Here is a 22462-nt window from a genome sequence, read left to right as displayed (position 1 = left end):
GGGGAGACGGCTCAAGGTCCTCGGCCTCAGAGGCGGCGAGAGGAGCCCACACCGGGGAGGGGCGATGGGGAGAGAAGCCGGGGGCGCCCTGTTGGGTGCGAGGGCACTTGCTGTACCATTTCAGGTCTGTCCGTTTGGTGTTTCATCGGCAGAATCTAGGAACTGTGAGTCGTTGGGGTCGCGGGAGACTTTGTGGGAGGCCGGAACCCTCCCGGTCGGAAGGCCCCGTCAGCCTCTGTGGGCAGGGGTTGGGAAGGGGGGCATCTGCCTCTGGCTCACAGCTGGGCCTGCCCGTCTCCCGTCCACATAAAACCGCATGGTTCACGGTGAGCTGCTTTTCATGTATTCGTTTGAGCCTTAAATCAGTATGGAGGCTTATCTCCATTTTATTCCTCGTTTTAACAAATATTATTCAGATTTCCTGTGCCGAGGAATCCGGCTCAGGGAAGTTAACAGATCCCAGGTGGCGGAGACGGGGCTCGGTCTTTCCGCACTACGCCCTCCGCACGCTGAGCCAGAGATTAGCTGAGCACCAGCACGGGGCGTCCCTAGCCTGCAGGCTGGCCACCAGCGTCCCTCCGATCTCAGCGTCGGTCCTTCCTGCCCTGTCCCACCACCATCCTCCAGAGATGGGTCCCCAAACCCCCAGAGCAGCTCCCGGCCTCGCCCATTACCTTCTCCATGAGGGACTCAATGGCCCTGCGGGTCACCCAGTAGCGGCCACCGGATGCCTCCTTCTCCTGGATGATGTCCCCCCTCTGGCTGGAGGCATCGTATTCCTCCTGGCTCAAGTACTCTGAAGGTGACAGTGGACGGGGACATCAGGCACCCAGCTCTGCGAGGTCCTGAGCACTCTCACCCCCGCGGACCCCCCCCAGCTCTGGGGAACCCTCTGCCTGGGGTGTCGTCTGTGTACCCCTGGCCCTGCTCTTCACGCTCAGAGGAGTCTGTGCCCTGCATGCGCACCTTCGACCATCAGTCACGTGCTCTGCCAGTGCCCGGACGTGGGTGGACGGATGGACGGAAGGGAGGGAGGAAGGGTGCGGATAAACCCCTCCCACACCCTCAAGATCCAAACGTGAATGTCCAGCTTGTCACCCCAGGAATCCCTTAGAGCCCACAGGTCAGGGCTGTGGGGCCCCCAAGCGAGACCTGGCGACGTCCGGAGGCATTCTGGGCTGTCACGGCTCAGGGGGAGAGGGCGCCACCGGCATCTGGTGGGTGGAGGCCAGGGACGGGCCCCAGCACAGAGAGTGAGGCCGCCCCAGCCCGCTGTCGGTGCCCGGGCGGAGACCCCTTGCCCCGAACGAACCAGTCAAGACACCCCCACTTGTGCCACTCTCAGTTCTGACGCCCATTCTCCAGAGTCCGAGCCGCGCCCCCAGAGCGTCCCCACGGTCATGGCGACCCCGGCTCACGGACAGCTCCTCTCCCCGGGCCTCGCCGCCCGAACGTTGCCCACACACTTGCGGCCCCGTGCCCTCTGTGAGCTCCAAGGGTAGTGCAGAGCCAAGGCCTCCCGCAGCCATCAGCCAGCGGCGAGCGGATGAATGAAAACTCCCACAAAGCCCTCGTCCCGCTCTCCAACCATCGCAACCTTCTTTTCTGCTGTGCAGACGCTCAGACCCTGTCCCCTGGGATCTGGCAGTCCAGATGGCCGGGGTCTCTCGGGGACCCTCCACCCAGCAGCTCTGGAGGTGAGCAGGCGGGTGGAGCCCTCCGCTGGTCCCGCCCCGGTTCCGTACAACCCTATCTGCGAGCAGCGACTGCGCTGGATTGAACAGCATGCCCCCTAAATGCGTGGGCACCTGGAACCTCGGGCTGTGACTTTATTTGGAAATAGGGTCTTTGCAGATGTGATTAGTTACGATGAGGTCATCCTGGAAGAAGACGGGCCCTAAAGATTGGTTCCTTTAAATTTTTTTTTTTAATGTTTTATTTTTGAGACAAAGAGAGACAGAATGCGAGGGGGTTAGGGGCAGAGAGAGAGGGAGACACAGAATCCGAAGCAGCCTCCAGGCTCCGAGCTGTCGGCACAGAGCCCGGTGCGGGGCTCGAACTCACGAGTTGTGAGATGGTGACCTGAGCTGAAGTCGGACGCTGAACCGACAGAGCCCCGCCCAGGCGCCTCAAGATTGGTTCCTTATAAGAAGACTGTGAGGGGCGCCTGGGTTGCTCAGTTGGTTAAGCATCGACTCTTGGTTTTGGCTCAGGTCATGATCTCACCGTTCGTGAGTTAGAGCCCCACGTTGGGCTCTGTGCTGACAGCCAGGAGCCTGCTTGGGATTCTCTCTCTCTCTCTCTCTCTCTCTCTCTCTCTCTCTCTCTCTTTCTCTGCACCCCCCACCCCTGCTCACACGTTCTCTAAATAATTAAATAAATATATAAATAAACAAATAATAAACTAAAAAAAAAAAAAAAGGACCAAAGACAGACACGGAGAGGGGAGGTCACAGGACAAGGGGGCAGAAAGCACAGTGACACAGCCACAAGCCGGGACCCCCAGGACTGCGGGCACCCCGGAAGCCAGGAAAGGAAAGGAGAACCCCACCCCTTGGAGCCTCCGGGCGGGGGGCAGCCCCGAGACACTGGACCTCCGCCTTCTGGACTGCATCACCCCGGGAGAATAAATCCCTGCTGTTCGGAGTGGCCCAATCTGTGGTCCCTTCTCATGGCGGCCCCAGGGCCTCCAGAGAAGAAGACAAGCATTCTGCCAAGGCCTCGCTCCGCAACCTGACAGACAGGCGGGGCTCCCGGGCGACAGCGTACCTGCTGGGCACTTCTTAAACCCCTGGAGGAGACACAGCTTCTCGCTCAGGATCCTGCCGACCACCCTGGGCACGAAGAGCACGGGCCGGGGCCGGCTGGGCCTGTGGGGACGCACCAGGCTGTAGGGCACCAGGGTGAAGCAGGTCTCGGCCCAGAAGCACGTGGTGGAGGGCTCTGTGGGGGAGAGGAGGCGTGAGGCTCCGGGCGGGGCTGCTCACCAGCCCCCACGGCCCAGGACGCACCGAGTCTGTCCGTGTCTGCACAGCCCGGGGTTCCTGCTGGGACACAGGCCCACACTCGGCTCCCCCCGGGGACACCCGCCTCCCACACGCCCTGCTCGGCGGCTCCTTGCACCCTTTGATTCGGGGGCTCTGGTCTCTCCAGGCGCCGCTCCACAGGCCCACCGCAGGATGGAGAAACGCAGTTCCCTGCCGTTCCCACGGTCAGCCTGACCGCTGGCCCCGGGGTCCCCGCCCTTGCTGGACCCACAGCACCAGGCCTTCCCTCCCTCCGGATCCCTGGCCTTCCAGGTTGTCCTTCTGTCTTCAGCAGTCATGTTACGCACCCAAAAAACTTTCCAAAAAGAAGAAGACTAACTCAAGACGATCCACTGCCACTGTCTTCGTGTACACGGTTTGACGGGGTCGGGGGATGTGCCGTGCTGACCTCTCTTATGACCTCCCACCCACGCCTGGCACGAGGGGGCTATCAAGGGCCCCTCGGCCCGCTCCGGCCGCCTCACCTCCCGGCCTGCTGCGCTCCGACAGGGCCCCCTCAAAGGATGAGCACACAGGGCCGGCCTTGGTTCTGTCCACGCTGACGATGCGGACCAGCTTCTGGGGTCCCCCGGAAGACTGCTGGAGGGGAGCAGAGGGACGAGCAGGTGTCCAAGCTGTCTGCACACGGCCCAACCCAGGCTGGTCCCTGCACCACCAGGCTGTGCCCGCCGAACAGCCAGGTGGCGCAGGCCCCACACCGGAGGGTGGGAGATGAAGGGAGGCAGGAGAGGATCCTCAGGCAGGGCATCCAGAGTGAGGCGGGAGGGGAGGGGAGAGGAGGGGCCCCACAGCCCGGCCCTGCCCCAATCCCGGGACAGCTGAGGGCTCTGTGTCAGGACCTCAGAGGGAATGGGATGGGGTGGGGACGGGCAGATGGGATGAACTGGGGGCATGGCAGAGAGGGCACCTGCACGCATTAGAGAAGCTTGCGGGCTGGGTGTAGGGTGCAGACCCAGGTGACGGCCGGAGGGCCCCCCAGGGAGAGACACGCCAGGGGTCGCACCCATGGGGTCAGCAGGCCGGCACCTGCCCCCCTTCCAGCCCACCCCAGATGGGGTCAGGGCCCTCCAGGTGCTGTGAGCCGGGAGGAGGAGGGCCGGGGAGGGGGGAGGCAGGGCCCCCATAGCAGGCGCCCGTGTCCGGGGTCCGGGTGCGGCTCTCCCCGCCTCACCTTGCGGGCGATGGTGCTCCGCTGGATCAGAGCAATGAGCAGCTGCTGAGCCCTGTGCAGAAGAGCACAGCCCTGACCCAGTGGCAAGGAGGGCTTGACGAGAAGGGGCCCCCGCCCAGCACCCCAGAGCACCCCTGTGGCCCCAGGCAGCCGCTCTCCACTCTGGTGGCCACTGTGGTCCGCTGGGGCTTTCGAAAAAGTGCAAAGCCCTGGCCCGCCCCTGCAGCTGCCACTGGAACCGTTGAGTCGGAGCCCAGGTGACTCGGCGTGAGCCTGGGTCTGGGCCACGTTCCAGAACCTCGACAGCCGGGTACGGCCGACGCCCGCGCTTCGTGGACCACGCTCGGTCCAGAGCACGGTTCTCCGCAGGCGTGTCGTTGCTCCCAGGGAGGCCACCCCCTGTCCAGCTGTCCCAGGACGCGGGACTTCTGTGCTCAAACCAGCAAGTCCCAGACATACCAGGAGACACTGGGCCATGTCTGGAGAAGACATTTTTCATTGTCACAACTAGGGGGCAGAAGGACCACTGACATCCTGCTGTGCCCAGGACAGCCCCCCGTGACAGAGTGAGCCAGCCCCGGTGTCACGCTGGTCCTCAGTGCTCTAGAATGCTCTAGGATGAAGGCCACCCCTTCTCACAAAGAAACCTCATCTGAGCAGTAAAATTGAGGTGGCACATTGGGGGTTCCATCCACTTGGGGGCACATCTCATCACGCCTACCCTCTGCTCCTGGGCAGTGGAGGGAAGCCTGGGGAGACCACTCTTCCTCGCTGGCAGGGGGGTGCGTCCACGAGAAGCCAGGCCGGGCGACCCCGGCAGCGCCCTGGCCCAACCCGGGGAGGTGTCGGGGTGCAGGACAGATGCTCACTGTGCATAGTTGGGGATGCTGCCCCTCTCGGTGCCCTTCGTGCTATAGGGGCCCACGCGGTGGGCGTGCCAGCAGCCGCGGCCCCGGAACATGGTGTCGGTGACATGCAGGATGTCGTTGCATCGCACCTGCAGCTCCCCCACTGCCCTCGCCTCCAGGGCCAGGTTGACCCGGATATAGAAGGAGTCCCCCGAGGTAGCCACTTTGGCCTCCAGGTCCTGGACCAACTTCTTATAACCTGATCAAAGATAAGCCTGGGCTGTGATCCCACAACGAGGAAGGGTCTGGAATGTGAGAGGAAGGGAGAAGGAAGGACCCCCCCGCCCCCCCCCCCCCCCAGAGTCTTAGGAGCCATCTCGGTGCTGGAGTCCGTGAGTGGGAGATCCCCAGCCGCCCTGGGGTCGTCTGCAGACTTGGGGCACGGTATGGTCCTGGGGTGGGCGGGAGGGCTTGGCCTCGGTGCAGCCGGGGGCTCACGGACACAGGACTCAGTGGCACAAGCCTCCGGCGGTGGCCTCACGGGGTGGGTGGTGTGGGGGAGTGTGTACCCTCCATGTTGACCTTCACAGACAGGCAGCAGAAGCCGTTCACCCTCCGGAGAAGTCCGACGGCCTGCTCCAGGGTTGTGTCCTCCAGGGTGGCCTTGAACGAGGGCCCCGTTGCCTCGTAATCCACCTGAGGGCAAATCACGAGTGTCGGCATCTTTTGAGCCGGATTCTGCGGTCACAGTCTGAGTACAGGGGTGTGCCCTACAGAAGGACCCGCTCGCCCTTCCCAGCCATCCACACACACCCATCAGAGCCCTTGTCACCGGCCCTGTTTCAGGACATCTCGATGTCAGCTCCTCTGACCGCACACATTCCCGACCCGAGAGTCAACCCCCGTCCCTTCTCTAGCACGCGGCTTGGCCAGCATGCGGAAGGATGAGACTAGACCACGTCTCAACACCGTACACAAATATAAACTCAAAATGGATGAAAGACCTAAACGTAAAACAGGAAGCCATCAAAAACCTCGAGGAGAGGGGCGCCTGGGTGGCTCAGTCGGTTGGGCGGCCAACTTCGGCTCAGGTCATGATATCGCGGTCCGTGAGTTCGAGCCCCGCGTCGGGCTCTGTGCTGACGGCTCAGAGCCTGGAGCCTGCTTCGTATTCTGTGTCTCCCTCTCTCTGACCCTCCCCTGTTCATGCTCTGTCTCTCTCTGTCTCAAAAATAAATAAATGTTAAAAAAAAAATTAAAAAAAAAAACCAAAAAACCTCGAGGAGAAAGCAGGCAGTAACCTCTTTGACCTCAGCCGTAGCAACTTCTTACTCAACACGTCTCCGGAGGCAAGGGAAACCAAAGCAAAAATGAACTACTGGGACCTCATCAAGATAAAAAGCTTCCGCGCAGTGAAGGAAACAGTCAACAAAAGTAAAAGGCAGCCTACGGAGTGGGAGAAGACTTCCGCAAACGACATATCAGATAGAGGGTTAGTATCCAACATATGTAAAGAACTGATACAACTCAGTACCTGAAAACCAAAAACCCAGTTGAAAAATGGGCAGAAAACACGAATAGATGTTTTCCCAAAGCAGACATCCAGATGGCCAAAAGACACAGGGAAAGATGCTCGCCATCACTCCTCAACAGGGAAACAACCAATCAAAACCGCGATGAGATGCCACCTCACACCTGTCAGAATGGCCGAAATCAACAACACAAGAAACAACACGAGTCGGTGAGGACGCGGAGAAAGGGGAACCCTCTTGCGCTGCTGGTGGGAATGCAAACTGGTGCGGCCTCTCTGGAGAGCAGTATGGAGGGTCCTCAGAAAGTTACAGAGAGAACTACCCTACGACCCAGCAATTGCACTGGTAGGTATTTACCCAAAGGATACGAAAATACAGATCAGAAGGGGTACATGCACCCAGATGTTTACAGCAGCAGCATCAACTGTAGCCAAATTATGGAAACAGCCCAAGTGTCCATCGACTGATGAAACGGATAAAGACGATGTGGTTTATAGACACACACACACACACACACACACACACACACACAGAGTGGAGTATTACTCAGCATCAAAACGAATGGCGTCTTGCCATTTGCAATGACATGGATGGAGCTAGAAAGTATGAGAGTAGGTGACATATTCACAGAAAGACAATACCAGACGATTTATGTGGAATTTAGGAAACAAAACCAAGGAGCAAAGGGAAAGAGAGAGAGAGACAAAAACCCAGAAACAGACTCAACTACAGAGAACACGCGGGTGGTGACAGAGGGAGGTGGGGGGATGGGTGAAACGGGACGGGGTGAAGGAGGGCACCTGTGAGGAGCACCGGGTGACGGATGAAGGTGTCGAATCACCCTATTGTCCACCTAAAACTAATCTTACCCTGGATTAGTTAGCTAACCACAATTAAAATAAAAACTTTAAATAAAGAAAGAATAAAAAAATATATTTGAAACGTTTTTATGCTGTTAGAACCGAACTGGCCCCATTTGGATGTCAGGACCGTCTCCGCAGGCTCCTGTCGCTTTAACCGCAACGTAGGCCGATGACTGAGGATCTTAAGGGGTGTGTTAGGGATGTGAGGAAGGGCCGTGTGTGTGTGTGTGTGTGTGTGTGTGTGTGTGTGTGTGTCCCTTGCACGAGATCGAAGATGAACCGCGGGGCCAGGGCTCCTGACCAAGGCGCAGCCCCCCCCGCCCTTGTCAGCACTGACTCCAGGCGCCGTGCCCGCCTCACCCCAGGCTCCTCCTGGGGGAACCAGCCCTCGGGAACTGGGCGACTCTTTCCTGCTTTCAGGCCACATCAACGTCACCTTCCTGCCCACTATTCGCTCGATAATAATTAGTTAAGTGGGTTTTGCAGTTTAACGAATATTTTACAGGTAGAAAGCTTTTTCAAATGCCCCCAGTGAACAGTAACACATTAGCGTTACGCGCATTTCACTACACACACACAAAGTGGTCGGCACAGCTAACAAAGGCCCCTTGGGGCGCCTGGGGGGCTCAGTCGGCTGAGCATCCGACTTCAGCTCAGGTCACGATCTCGCGGTCTGTGGGTTCGAGCCCCGCGTCGGGCTCTGGGCTTCCGATTCTGTGTCTCCCTCTCTCTCTGCCCCTCCCCCACTTGTGCTCTGTCTCTCCCTGTCTCCAAAAGAAATAAAAACATTAAAAAAAATTTTTTTTAAAAAGGCCCCACCTCAGTACTGGCCTGTGGCCTCGTCACAGGACCCTGGCCTCCGAGTGAGCATAACCTCAGCCTGAGAGGGAGCGTGGGCTACCCCGACAGCACGTTCTCCTCCGGCTGGAGCTGCGGCTGCTGACGCCGCTGGGGAAGATCCTGGGGGGCTCGCGGGCCCGGTGCCACACTCACCATCATGATCTGGGTGCCCGGGCGCAAGGCCATCTCGTCCGCCGCGGAGCCTGGGGTGACCCGGTGAATGAAGATGCCCGTGAGGTTGCCGCCAATGACACTTATCTGCTCCAGCAGCTCGTCCCCCTGGAAGGCCAGCACGGTGACCTGGCTCAGGATCTTGCGGGCCAGCCTCCTCCGCACCGGGACGCTGCTGCAGGAGAGGAGGGGACAGAGCCCACGAGCCACCGAGAGCAGGAGGTCAGGCACGGCCCTGTCCCCACCGGCCCCAGCACCTGGAATTCTCACCTCCCCTCACCCACCCAGCCACAACCCCATCCTCAGAAATGCTGTCACCTCCCAACAGCGATGGGACACGGTCCTCACTCTGCCCTGCCACCTGCTGGCCCTGGCGCCCTTCCGCCGCTCACCTGGCTGAGACGGAGAGGCCCCCGGAGGATGGCTGCAGGCTGTCACAGTCGGCAAGTTCTGGACGGAAGCAGAGGGCTCAGACACGAGCCAGGCCAGCCCCGAGGTCACCCTTCCTGACGGAGCTTCTGCTCACCTGGGCCACCTCGCCCCCCCCCCCCCACCAGAGCCTTAGCCACCACCCCCACCCCCACCCCCGCTGGTCTGTCTCCTTCTGCTGAGGCGGAACCTCCCTTTCCTCTTTCCTTTCTTGCTGCTTAGAACCTCAGTTTATCTTCCCCCAAACAGCAGTGGGATTTGACCTACACGGTGTCCTTATATGAGAGTTGAGTTGCCAACATTTTACAGGATAGGGCAGCTAGAGTCTGGATTTCTGGCTACATTAAAAATCAAATCTAGGGTGGGGGGGTGAGCAAAATAGGAGATGGGGGGATTAAGGCGTGCACTTGTGATAAACACCGGGTAATTAAACCAAAAACATAAAAAAAAACCAATCAGATCTGGCATAACCTTGGGCCCGCATTTCTGCAGGGACCTGCATCTCCCCACGGCGGCAACTGCCAGCACCGGCCATCAGCTGCCTGGTCAGTGACCCACAGGGAGCCCCGGACCCCTCCTGCCCCAAAGGTGTGGCTGTTCTGTACAGAGCAGGGTGCGTGCGCCCCCTGGTGGCCCACTGCGTGAACTCCAGACGGGGTGCTAAGCACCTGTTGTGGGGGGGGGGGGGCACGGCTGGGGGCAGCTGAGCTGGGGTGGAAAAGGTGGGGAGGCCGCCCCTGTGGGGCCCGTGGCCTGAGAAGGAGAGGAGACCAGTTAAGTCACAAATATGAAGAATAGGCCGCAGGCGATGTGGGGAGGTCTCAGGTGGCAGGTGGCAGCACCCGGGGGGAGGAGAGATGCTCACAGCAGGTGTCTCTTCCAGGAGCAGTGGGGACTAACCCCCTTTGCCTTCCGGTATCACTTAAGCGTCCCGGTGTCAGAGCAGGGGGGGCACAGGGAGAGAACACGTGTGAATGTTGATGCCGAGCTGGACGGAAAGATGAACACAGCTCCCTCCGCTTCCAGGTGAGATAGAAAGGACACCCAGTAACAGGGCACATCGGGGCATGGGCTTGAGTGACCAGGTGGCCTGCATTTCCCAGAGGCCTGGGGCGGGGCAGCAGTGAAGCTCGCCTCCCCTGCCCTCTGGAGAGGCACTGGGTTGACTCACCCGCCTCCCTGAAGACCCCTGTTCTCACTTCTCCTCCTGCTCAGCTGCCCAGGAGAGGGGGGCCGCTGCAGAGGTCCAGTGGGGGGGGGGGTGCACTCACCTGCCGGGTCTACAATCTCATAATCCAGGTCCGTAGCACCTGCCTTAGCCCCCGGGGAGGGTCCCCGGTCCACCTGCAGGGTTTCTGGGAAGCTGCCGGAAAGCGTGGGAAGAAGACGGCTCAGGGTGATCGCTTGCTCCCTGACTCAGACCCAGAGCTCCCGGCACCTGCCCAGCCCTCGGCCGGGGTCCCGGTGAGCTGCCGGGGCCCGTGCCATCTGAACCCCGTTGCCAGTCCCTTACCTGAAAGACCAGGGGTCTTCCCAGAAGTCCTCTGCGGCCCGCTTGTACAGGGACTGCTGACTGGGAGGCATGGGGCTGCTGGACCGGAAGCTCTCCACCAGCTCACGGCTGGACGTGGCGCTCAGGTCAGAGCAGAGCTGAGACTGGAGGCGGGGGGGGGGGGCGGGACAGAGGTCGTACGGGGCTCACGCGGGGCTCACGGGGCTCACGCGGAGCAGCGGGGTCCCTAACTGTCAGGGCAGAGGAGGCGACAAGGACACAGCACAGAGCAAGGTCACACTAACTGAACACCTACTATGTGCCAGGCACCCTCTTAGCTGCTTTCCAGATTTCGTGTAGCTCAGTTCTGGTAGATAACTCTACGTGGTGGGGTAGCGTTGTCCCACTTTACAAACAAAGCAGCTGAGGCCCAGAGAGGCCAACTTCCTGGCTGGTGAGGGCCACAGTGCGGAGCGAGGCACTGGAAGATAGCAGGTGCCCCGTGTGGATCCGAATGCAGCCCCCCCCCCCACCGGGTTTGCTTCACAAGTACTTCGTTAGCACCTGCGGGGTGCCAGCCAGGCCCCCTCTATCCCGGTAGGTGGGGGTCCGCCTGGCCGGGCCCCAGGAGGGGACCAGGCAGCCGCTGTACCTCCGTGAAGCTGCGGTCACTGTCATCCCGCGGACAGATGGCCAACATGCGCACGAGCCGCTGCTTCCCCTTTGGACACGGCTCCCGGGCTCCGGCTTCCTGCTCAGGCTGCCAAAGATGGGCCACAGGCTGTTCGGCGCAGGAGAGTTTCCTCTTGGATGCCCTCCGGGTGGGGGGGGGTCCCAGCAAGTCAACTCCCTCCCGTGTCCCCCTCCTGCCTCCACCTCCCACCTCTTCCCTCTGGGCACTGTTCCCTCATCACGTCCCCTCCTCCGAGCCTGGGACGCCCCCCCCCCCCCACCCCTCACAGCAGGAGCCGACCACTGAGGAGAAGGAAAGCAACCAGCTTGGGGAATGGCATTTTAGGGATTATGTGTTGTTCCTTACAGGTTACACAAATAACACATGCTATATGTAGAACATCCACACTCCACACAGAGTATCGGAGGCAAACAGAATTGATCAGAGAAGAAAAGCCACCCATCGTCCACACTCAAAAAACAAGACCGTTAGCATTTTGCTGTCTGTCTTTTTATATGTATATGTATTTGGAACATGGTCAATGTGGGGAGGGTGGAGGAGGAAGCAGCTGGGGCCCTGCCCAGGAAGAGGAGGGTCTCCCACGGCCTCACCAAGTTCCCGGGCACCTCTGAAGAGGCTCTCCGCCCCCCCCCCGGGCCGGTGCCAGAGTTGGAGCTGTGGACAGATCCTAACGGAAGGTTTTTATAATCATTTTAGCCCTTGGGGAACGCAGTTCCCTTCATGCGTGGAAGTCAGCTCCTGGACATTGGCCTTGCAAACCCGGAATGCATCATCTACAAAAGCAAGTGGCTGCCTGCCCGGTTTCACACGCTTTCTTTCTTCATCGAACACCATACTTTAGAGGTTCCAGAACCTTCCGCCAAGCTACCCCTTTCATGAGTTGCACAAGATTACCACGAAAGGAGAGGTGGACACAGACCCAACTTGCCCCGATGTGCCCCTTCAAGGACCCGGCAACATGGTTCACCCACGAGAGCCGATGTGCCGTGGATGCGGCTCAACCCGATGCCCCGGCAGGGACCGTGAGTGGCCCGGTACCACCCCCACCCCCGCTGTGCCCACCTGGCCTCCCAGCCCCGCCACCCAACCGCATCCCCGTGGGGTGGGAGGGAGGCACTCACCCCACGCAGGGACTCGGCCTGCGGCCCTTGAAGCTGATGGCGCAGCTCCCAGACCTGGTCTGTCAGTTCAAACACTTTCCTGCGGAGGGCGTCCTTCTCTGTCAGGCTCTGAGAAATCTCCATCCGGGCCGCGTCTCTCGCCGAGTAGGCCTGGGAGGCAGAAAGGAAAGGAGGGAGGATGGCACGTGGCGAGCGAGCGAGCCGGCCAGCGGGGGACAGCAGTGGTGGGGACTCGGCCGGGCGGCACCCCGGGGCCCCTCCCCTCCGGGCACCTGGTCTCGCTCTCGCTGCAGCTCCAGCAACTGGCCCTGGAGGGCGCTGATCTTCTCCTTGTAGATGTCACAGTCGACCTTAGTCCTCTGGAACTGCAGCAAGGTCTGCTCCTTCTCCTCCCAGTACTGGACGGGGGACAGACACAGCCCATGCAGGCCAGCGGCTCTGGGGGCCGACGACGGGGTGGGGCCGGGGTGCCTCGGGGAGGCGGACAGGGGGGACCGTCCAGGCGGTGACAGAGGTGACTTCCTGCCCGTGTCTTAAGTGCCAAATTTCAAGGTGCGTCTATCCACAGGGCTGCTATGCTGATTATAATTGAATTTAGTCGGTACAGCGTGTGACTCTGGATCTCAGGGCTGCGGGTTAGAGCCCCGCGTTGGGTGCGGAGATCGCTTAAAAATAAAATCTTAAAGAAATACGCATGGGTGTGGCACGTACAATTGTGCTTCGTTCACTCCACGTCCCCAGAGACGTACAGAATTTCCCTCGACGCTACCGCCTCATTTTCTCGCGCTGTCTCCTTCCTCCGTGTCCTGCCCTTGCCTGTTGTGGCAACTGAATAAACCCCTGGTGCTGGCCCCCGGGGCCCCCACTGGAGAGCACCCTCCGTGCTATTGCTCGTGTGTCCGATCGCTTTCTGACCACCCGCTAACCGGCCGGGGCCTCTGGCCTTGGGTCCGTGTTGCACGGGGCTTCCGTGAAGGATGGGCGGTCGGGCCAGCGTGTTCGGGAAGCGGCACTGGGTTTAAGCGCGGTGTGGTCTCAAGGGCCCGCGGCCCCCGCCCGCGCCCCGCGGTGCCGGACGCGGCCCGGAAGGGTCACCTGCTTCCGCTGCCTCTCGGCGGCCACGGCCCGCTGCCTCAGGGAGTGGATACGCTCCACCAGCGTCTGTGTGCCCTCCAGGGCCTCGCCCAGGTTCTGTTCCAGGATGTCCTTCTCCGCCTGGGGGCAAAGAGAGGTCAGCCCCGGGGCCCTGACCTCCCGAGACGCCTGCCCCTGGGAAGCACCCCATCGTTCTTCCCCGGGAAGGGGCAACAGGAAATCTCGAGGCCGGGCGCGTGGATGGATTTGGCCTCATTCCCGCGCATCTCACAGAAGGAAAGGCCGGGTCAGCCGTCAAAACGGGTGCATTTCACTTCTACTTCCACGCGGTCGACGACGGAAGGTAAAGGAAACCGAGAGTCCCCGGGGGTGGCAGCGTCGGGCGGCTCCGTCCCCAGATCCACCAGCAGGGTCTCTGAGAGACGGGACACTGACGGACACGCCCTCGCCCGTCGCCCGCTCTGCGGGAAGGGGCTTAGGCGCGATGGCACCATCCAGGCCGCGTGACAGACAGCGCCAGGGCGGCCGCCTACCCTGCACCCGGTGAGTGTCTATCCCCGCTCAATAAGTGGACATAATATTGACCGAAAGGAACCGGAGAGGAGAGGCAAAGGGTTTGTGTAATGCCGGGGCCCTGGTGTCACCAGAGCACGCGTGGGCAGGACGGCAGGCAGAAGGGTCCCCCCTCACGCCCCCGCCCACAGCCTTGAACCCCAGCCTGTAGAATCAGCACAGACGCTGCCCAGCAGAGTGGGGCATCGTCATGCACGTCCGCTGGCTGTAAGTCCCGCCAACGCTGGGGGCCGGGGAGGAGCAGGAAGGGAAATACAGGACATCGCCAGATTGCAGCCCAGTCAGTCCTCAGCGCCCCCTCCACGGACCACCCGTCGGGAGCCCCGCGGCCCGCGGGAAACTCCAGCTGGCTGCCAGGGAGGGGACAGGGAGGGGACCCACCAGGCTGAACGTCAGCGACCGGAGCTTCTCGTTCTCCTCCTTCAGGCGGGTCAGCTCCTTGTCCCCGGGCTCCAGGCCGTCGGCCATCTGTGGGGAACGCTCTCGACAGTCCCGCTCGTGGGAAGAAGACATCTTCTCGCGCTCTAGCTCTTGCTTCAGCAGGTACAGCTGCCAGTGGGGAGGAAGGACAATGGAAACACTGTTTCCCCACCAGCCCGGGAGCCAGCTCCTTTCCCACCCCTCCTCCTCAATGGTGCCTTTGCTCCTGCTCAAAGGGGTCCCTCCCCCTAGACTTCATAACCCGTTAAAGGGTTTACGTGGCGAGTCGTTCCAGTTTCTGTGGAGGAGAAAGGCATTCTAGCTGTATTTGATACATTTTTGTTTAACGTTTATTCATTTTTTGAGAGACAGAGAATGAGCAGGGGAGCAGCAGAGAGAGGAGACACAGAATCCGAAGCAGGCTCCAGGCCCCGAGCTGAGCTGTCAGCACAGAGCCCATCGTGGGGCTCGAAACTCACGAACCATGAGATCATGACCTGAGCCGAAGTCGGACGCTTAACCGCTTAACCGATCGAGCAACGCAGGCGCCCCTAAATTTTTTGTTAATGTTTATTCATCTTTCAGAGACAGAGCATGAGCGGGGAAGGGGCAGAGAGAGGGAGACACAGAATCCGAAGCAGGCTCCAGGCTCTGAGCTGTCAGCACAGAGCCTGACGCGGGGCTCAAACTCACGAACCGCCAGATCATGACCTGAGCCGAAGTCAGATGCTTAACCGACTGAGCCACCCAGGCGCCCCTAGCTGTATTTTGTAGATGAGGCATAGCAGTTAAATGACTAGGTTGGGTCCCCAGGAACAGAGCAAGGAACCCCGGGGAATCGGCTCTCTGACCGTCTTGCAAAACAAATCCCCATGGCTGGTGGTAAGTGGCCAGTGACCAAGTGTCCTCCAGCATGCTCCCTGGCTTCCCCGCCTCTCCATATTCTGCTAAATCCGTTGCATAAAAGGAACTGAGATTTGTGAAAAGCAGTAAGTGTAAAGAAAGAGGAAAGACAAGTCAGACGGAGCAGAGATGACGGGTCTATGCAGATGCACTCGTAATCCACGTGCAAATATGTGCTCCCCAGCAGGGCTGCTTGTCCAGGGCTGTGGGTCTCTGGAAATTACATGCCTGGCCTCCACCCTGCCAGACAGTGCCCCCAAGAGAAACTCAGATCTGGAACCAAGATCCTGCCCTCTTGGAATCCTGGGTGTGGTGTCCGTGGGGAGAAGGGACTTTCCCCAAGAGGAGAGCCCAGGAAATCGGGAGTCAGGGTGGAGTCAGCACTCACTCGGGTCAAGGAGAGAAGGAAGAACCTTTCCACTTGGACTTTTTCCCCTCTGACGTCTACTTGGTGAATTTTCCGTAAGCAACGACTAAGTTCCTGCTATGGGCCAACTGGGTTAGGTGTGTCGTAGCCTACATTTTCAAAAAGTAAAATTAAATCATTAGGATCGGAATGGGGGGGGGCACCTGAAATTGATAACAAACCTAAGCAAATGAACCTAATGATATTTCAAACAGGGGAACCACCATGAGGGGAGTGGGGGGGATTCAGAGACCAGCAGCCACAATTTGGGACTGAAGTACAAACCCTCAACATTCCTTAGCAGCTCTGTTTCCCGTGCTGGTGTGGGCACAGCTATGCTGAAAGTATTTTCCATGCACTGTAGGACCGAGCAAGTGAGTGTTAGTGTGGGTGGGGGGGTTCTCGCCGGGGGGCTAGGGGCGCCCGAGTATGGAATGGGGGAGGAGGCTCTGGGGATCGCCTGGAATCTGAGGTGTGGGTGTGATCTCGTGGCTTCTAAAATACAAGTGTGTGTGTGGACGCGCATACGTGCAACGCCTGTTTGTATGCGTATTCGTACATTTAGGTGCACGCTTCCTAGTTCTGTCTGCTGGAAGGACCGAGGAGCTATGAGCTCACCTAGAGCCCTGATCTTGGTCTCTGCACGGAACCAGGCCCTTCGGGGAGTGGCTGAGCCCAGAGCTGGGGCCGGGTGGGGACCAGATGACCCCGGAACCTCTTGTGCCTCCAGAGAGGGAGTCCGTGCTCGGAATATGAGGGGGCGTGTCACAGGACGCGGAAGAGATTAAAGGGGCTCCCTCTGGCCAAATCTGGGACACTTTGGGCAAGCTCATTCAGGACAGCGACGTGTTACAGGCAACTGGATGTAAGAATGCACGCGTCTGTGCCAACAACAGACGCACACACTGGGGAATAAGGCTCCTCCTCGCGGTCAGGATGTCGAGGGCCAGCTGGTTGACCAGAGGGGTTGCTGGAGATGGGCTCATCATCCTGCAACCACCAGACTAGAGATGAGTTCGGGCAAGAACCCCCACTGAGGCTCTCCAGGGGGAAATGTCGATTAAGGGCAGGGTGCTTGCTGGTTCCAGAGCCCCCCACACCCAGGCTGCTTCTCCGCTGCCGGAGGAAAAAGGAACAGCGGTTACAGGGGAGGGAGCGGACAGCCCCTGGGCCAAGTGGGCAATATTAACATCAGCACCGAGGGGCGCTGGGCCTGGTGCCACGGTGGGGTGACTGGACCCGGGCCCAGCGTCCCTGTGCAGGTCCCACCAAAAAGGCATAACCCCCGTCCAGTCACCAGGACACAGGAGACATACCCGAAATGAGGAATAGTCTATTACAGAAAAGAGGGGCCATGAGGCGCCTGGGGGGGCTCAGTGGGTTGAGTGTCTGACTTGAGCTCGGGTCATGATCTCACGGTTCTTGGGTTCAGGCCCCACATCGGGCTCTGTGCTGACAGCTCAGAGCTTGCTTGGGATTCTCTCTCCCTCACTCTGCACCTCCCCTGCTCACTCTCTCTCTCTCTCTCTCTCTCTGTGTCTCTCAAAATAAATAAACTTTAAAAAAAAAGGGGGGGGCCTGTGTTCTTAAAAAATATCCACACTATAATAGACAAAAGCTGCAGAAATGTTCCAGATTAAAGGAGACGACAGAGACAGGACGACCACAGGCTCTCCTCCTGGACTGGAGGAAAATGCCATGACAGATGCCATCTAGGTAGGGATAAAACTGGAACACAGACGTCGGGTTAGATAAACAGATAGTGTTGGTGAAAGTGCACGACGTTGATAACTGAGCTACGATTACATCAGAGAATATCCTATTTTTAGGAAATACACATTCAAATGTTTAGGGGTACGGGGCCATGATATACGTAACTCAAGTGGTTCAGGAAAAAAAGAGCGTGTGTGTGTGTGTGTGTGTGTGTGTGTGTGTGTGTGGAGAGACAGACACAGAGAGCCGGACAATGATGAAGTAAGGATACTTGGGTGTCCTGGGTATTACAGGTGACCCTTAAAGGACGTGAGGGTTAGGGGCACCGACCTCCTGACCCCCCCCGCCTTGCAGCTAGAAATTCGTATGTAACTTTTGACTCTCCCCAGAACTTAACTACTAACAGCCTACTGGTTACTGGAAGCCTTCCTGATCACACAAATGGTCGACTAACCCATTCTGCGTGTTACATGTATCATTTACGGTATTCTTCCAGTAACGTCAGCTAGAGAACAGGTTACCAAGGAGGTCATAAGAAGGAGAAGATACACTTACACTCCTGTATTTACAGAAACAAAATCCAGGTATCAATGGATTCTTGCAGTTCAAACCATGTTGTTCAAGGGGTGACGATATTCATATTTGTGTATTTGTTTACAAATTTGAAATTAATTTTCTCAATAAAGTTAAAATTTAAAAATCAAGGCCAAACACACAAAAGCCCCAGGGCAAGGAACGGGTGCCAAAGTGACAGGGAATGAGTCTCCTCAGTGTTGAAAGAGCTCCTACAAGTCAATCAGAAGACAGCAGCCCAGGCTCCCCCGGGGTGGCTCAGTGGTTAAGCATCCGACTTTGGCTCAGAGCATGATCTCACGGTCCATGAGTCTGAGTCCCACATGGGGCTCTCTGCTGTCAGCATGGAACCCACTTCTGATCCTCTGTCCCCCCTCTCTGCCCCTCCCCTGCTTCTGCACACTGTGTCTCAAAAATAAATAAACATTTTTTTAAATGTTTATTTATTTTTGAGACAGAGAGAGAGACAGAGCATGAACGGGGGAGGGTCAGAGAGAAAGGGAGACACAGAATCCGAAGCGGGCTCCAGGCTCCGAGCTGTCAGCACAGAGCCTGACGCGGGGCTCGAACCCACAGACCGTGAGATCATGACCTGAAGTCAGACGCTGAACCGACAGAACCACCCAGGCACCCCTAAACGTTTTTTAAAAATTAAAATATATACATATATATTATATATATATATATGTTAAAAAATAAAAACCTGAGGGGCGCCTGGGTGGCTCAGTCGGTTCAGCCTCTGACTTCAGCTCAGGTCGTGATCTCGCAGTTTGTGACTTTGAGCCCCGTGTCAGGCTCTGGGCTGACACAGCCCGGAGCCTGGAGCCCGCTTCGGATTCTGTGTCTCCCCCTCTCTCTGCCCCTCCCCCACTCATGCTCTGTCTCTCTGTCTCTCGCTCAAAAACAAACATTAACAAGATTAAAAATAAATAAACATTAAACTAAAAAAAAAAAAAAATGACAGCCCACAGCCGAGAAGTGAGCAAAGGTGTTGTCGGGTCTGGGGGCCTCGTCGACGACCCCCTGTTCCCCGCACAGACGCAGGCCCCACCGGGGGACCCGGGAGGGGTGGACGGAGGTCCCCGGGGCCCCAGGTTACTGACGTCGCTGGGGGAAGGTGCCTCCCGGGAGCGTCCACCCCTTCGGTGGCCCCGGCAGGGGTGGGGGGGGGGGCGGGGGCGGGGGGGTGCACCCGGTACCTCCTCCTGCAGGCCGCGGCACCGGGTGACCGCCAGCTCCTTCTCCTGCAGCGCGTTGCTGTGGTGCAACGACAGGCTGAGCATCTCGTCCTTCAGCTTCAGCACCTCGCGCTTCACGCGGTCATGGTCGGTCTCCAGCTGGCCCAGGCTCCGCACGCGGGCCTCCGCCCGGCCCAGGCGCTCCTGCAGCTGCCGACAGCGCCGCCGCAGGGCCTCCTTGTGCCCCTTCTCCTGGCCCAGCTCCTCCTGCAGGCTGCCGATGGCCCCGGCCAGGCACTCGGTCAGCTTGGACGTGTCCATGAGCCCTGCGGAGCACGGGCCGGTGGGCGACCTCGACCCCCTGTCCTTGCCCCCCGGGGGTCTTTGCTTCCTACGCCCAGACTCTCGGGCCGGAGCCCCCACCCTGATCTGTCGGTCTCCTTAAAAACTAGCTGCTCTGGGAATGCAAGCTGGTGCGGCCACTCTGGAAACCAGTAGGGAGGTTCCTCCAAAAACTAAACATAGAACTACCCTTCGACCCAGCAATTGCACTACTAGGCATTTATCCACGGGATACAGGTGTTAGTATCCACGGGATACTAGGCTGTTTCGAAGGGACACAGGGACCCCCATGTTTATAGCAGTGCTCTCAACAATAGCCAAAGTATGGAAAGAGCCCAAATGGCCGTCGATGGATGAATGGATAAAGAAGATGTGGTATATCTATATAACGGAGTATTACTCGGCAATCAAAAAGAATGAAATCTCGCCATTTGCAGCTATGTGGATGGAACTGGAAGGTATTATGCTAAGCGAAATTAGTCAGTCAGAGAAAGTCAAATATCATATGACTTAACTCATATGAGGACTTTAAGACACAGAACAGATGAACATAAGGGAAGGGAAGCAAAAAGAATAGAAAAACAGGGAGGGGGACAAAACACAAGAGACTCTTAAATATGGAGAACAAACAGAGGGTTACTGGAGCAGTTGTGGGAGGGGGGATGGGCTCAACGGGTAAGGGGCTTAAGGAATCTACTCCGGAAATCGTTGCACTACAGGCTCACTAATTTGGAGGTAAATTTTAAAAAACAAAAAGTAAAGTTAAATTATATTTAAAAAAATATGGAGAACAAACTGAGGGTGACTGGAGGGGTGGCGGGAGGGGGGAGGGGCTAAATGGGGAAGGGGCACGAAGGAATCTACTCCGGAAATCATCGTGGCACTGTATGCTAACTAATTTGGATGTAAATTTAAAAAATAAAAAATGAAACAAAACCCAACAAACTAGCGGCTCAGCCGGACTCAATATCTGGTTAAATAAACAGCACGACTGGTGACTTCGGTACCAGCTTTCCCTCCTCTCGCTTCCCCGTGGGCCCCTGCGGCTCAGACCCGGCTCTCCCTCATCAGCTAAGGTGTGCTCGATGCTGACTCCCTTTCAACGTCACCCTGAGAAAAACAGAGCAAGGACCATGAATCTGCACGGCACCCAGCGGCGCTCTAACAGAAACGCGGGCTGTGACGCCAAACAGGCAGAAACGTTTTCTTACCCGGTTTTGAGTGACGTTAGTCTCGCCCTTTGTACAACAAAATCTTTCCCCGGCTTCTCCAGGGAACCCTCAAACCACTTAACTAACAAAAACTAAAAAATCTCCCACCAGGCCGGCTAGACCTTTCTCCACCGGCTGAGCAAATGTGCAGAAGGCTGCCAGCTCCCCTCCCGTTCCCCTGCGGCCTCTCTTCCTCGGCCCCCTCGCAGCCCCAGCCGTCCTCCACCCACTGCCAAGGCGAAGGCCGGCTCAGGAGCATCTCTAGGGGAAGGACATGCCTCCCCTCTGCCGGCACCTCTCAAATGCAGACTCTGTGCCCCACGACGGGTCTGCTCGTGGCACGTGGTCATCGGGGACAGATCTCTTTTAGGACCAGAGGCCGCCAGCACCTTCTCCTGCACCGTGGTTAGTGGGGGCCTCCTTGCTCCCTGTGCTGGGGCAGCGGGACAGGAAGGAACCTCTCCCTGGTTGGGGGGGGCGGGCAAGAAGAGTGTCTGCAAAAGGCTGCAGGCACCAGGACCCAGAGGCTCCGAAGAAGCCCTCGCCAAGCCACCCTGAGAGCCAGCTCTCACCACTGAAGTTGCTGAAGTCCCCTTTGGGCTGCAGCCCGGTGACCAGGGTGTACACGTCAGGGTTGTGGAACTTGAGGCTCTCCAGGAAGGCAATGGCTCCATTCTTCCCTCGAGTCCTCAGCAAATCCAGCAAGTGCCCTAGGACGACAAACTGTCTCAGCCAACAGGGCTCTGGGAGGGCGTCCCCGGGGACACAGGGTGGGGAGGCGGGAGAACCCACGCAGATCTAGGAATCAGGGGGTGGAAGCGGAGCTCCGGGATCCTCGGGGGGTGCCCTCGCTGCTCCTGTGGGTCCCTCTAATTCACACGACGGCAGCCAGTCTCCAGAAGGGCCGGGCCGATACGCACTGAGCGACCTCGGCAAGCCGAGCACTGAGTTGGCCGTGAAAGAGGAAGCTGACCTCTGTCTGCGCTCCAGACCTCCCGGTGTGTCGGTGACATGTGCAGACCCTGTGTATGAGCCTCACGGGACAAAGGACACAAAGGGCAGTACCCCAGGGCCCAGAGGGCCCACCGTGAAGCCAGCGCCCCCAGCCTGACTCGCAGCTTGGATTCCTCTCTCCTGTATCTGAGGTTCGTAAGGAACAGTCAGAAGAAGCTACCACTTACTGCTTCCTCTGGCCCCAGCCTTGAGAGGAGTCTCATTCGATCCCCCAAACCTGACAGGGAGAGGCTATTCACTTCCCTGTTTGGGGTGAATAAGCACAGTGAGTCAGACTGTCAGAATCCGCTCCAAAGACATCTGGAGGGAGTCGAAATGTGCCCCCCGCCCCGCAAAGGTACATCCACCTGGAAAGTGTCGGGGGCACCTTATTTGGAAACAGGGTCTTTGCAGATGTAATTATGGTAAGGATCTCGAAATAAGGTCATCCTGGATTCTCCAGGGGGCCCTAAATCCAATGACAAGTGTCCTCATAAGAGACAGACAGGGGAAGATTCAGGGAAGTCCGCGTGATGGAAGAGGTGGACACTGGAGGGATGTGGCCACGAGCCAAGGAACGCCCCATGACCACCGGGAAGAGACAAGGAAGGAGGTGTCCCTGAGCCTTCGAGGGAGGGAGGCCCTGCCCATACGCGGATTCCAAACTGCGAGCGAACGCATTTCTGCAGGGGTGGGCTGCCCAGTTTGCGGTCCTTTGTTACAGCAGCTACGGGAAATCACCACAGTGTCCCCATGTCTGGAACGCAGTCTTTAAAGTCATGCACTCCCTGTCCGGACACTGGGCTTCCCAGCATGGCCGTGTGGAGCTGGTGTGGCAGGAAGGGCC

At 58.5% G+C, this 22462-nt stretch overlaps 1 protein-coding gene across 4 annotated transcripts in view; it reads right to left on the bottom strand.

The window, feature by feature from the left end:
• CARD14 (caspase recruitment domain family member 14) overlaps positions 1–22462 on the bottom strand; it is a 37296-nt gene that overhangs the window by 1708 nt on the left and 13126 nt on the right. For all 4 annotated transcript variants that reach the window (XM_081791136.1, XM_081791137.1, XM_078438038.2 and 1 more), the window contains 17 exons: positions 21195–21332; positions 19091–19395; positions 14258–14425; positions 13304–13423; positions 12481–12606; positions 12209–12358; positions 11046–11153; positions 10415–10557; positions 10173–10264; positions 8865–8922; positions 8455–8647; positions 5636–5762; positions 5088–5325; positions 4219–4270; positions 3512–3626; positions 2770–2943; positions 675–796 (listed from right to left, as the gene is read on the bottom strand). In XM_081791136.1, coding sequence (XP_081647262.1) covers positions 675–796; positions 2770–2943; positions 3512–3626; positions 4219–4270; positions 5088–5325; positions 5636–5762; positions 8455–8647; positions 8865–8922; positions 10173–10264; positions 10415–10557; positions 11046–11153; positions 12209–12358; positions 12481–12606; positions 13304–13423; positions 14258–14425; positions 19091–19395; positions 21195–21332 — 2429 coding nt within the window. The remainder of the gene's footprint in view (positions 1–674; positions 797–2769; positions 2944–3511; positions 3627–4218; positions 4271–5087; positions 5326–5635; positions 5763–8454; positions 8648–8864; positions 8923–10172; positions 10265–10414; positions 10558–11045; positions 11154–12208; positions 12359–12480; positions 12607–13303; positions 13424–14257; positions 14426–19090; positions 19396–21194; positions 21333–22462) is intronic.

Source organism: Panthera onca, chromosome E1 (assembly GCF_046562875.1).
Source record: "Panthera onca isolate mPanOnc1 chromosome E1, mPanOnc1 haplotype 2, whole genome shotgun sequence".
Lineage (NCBI taxonomy): Eukaryota > Metazoa > Chordata > Mammalia > Carnivora > Felidae > Panthera > Panthera onca.
This window is presented reverse-complemented; position numbering and strand designations above follow the sequence as displayed.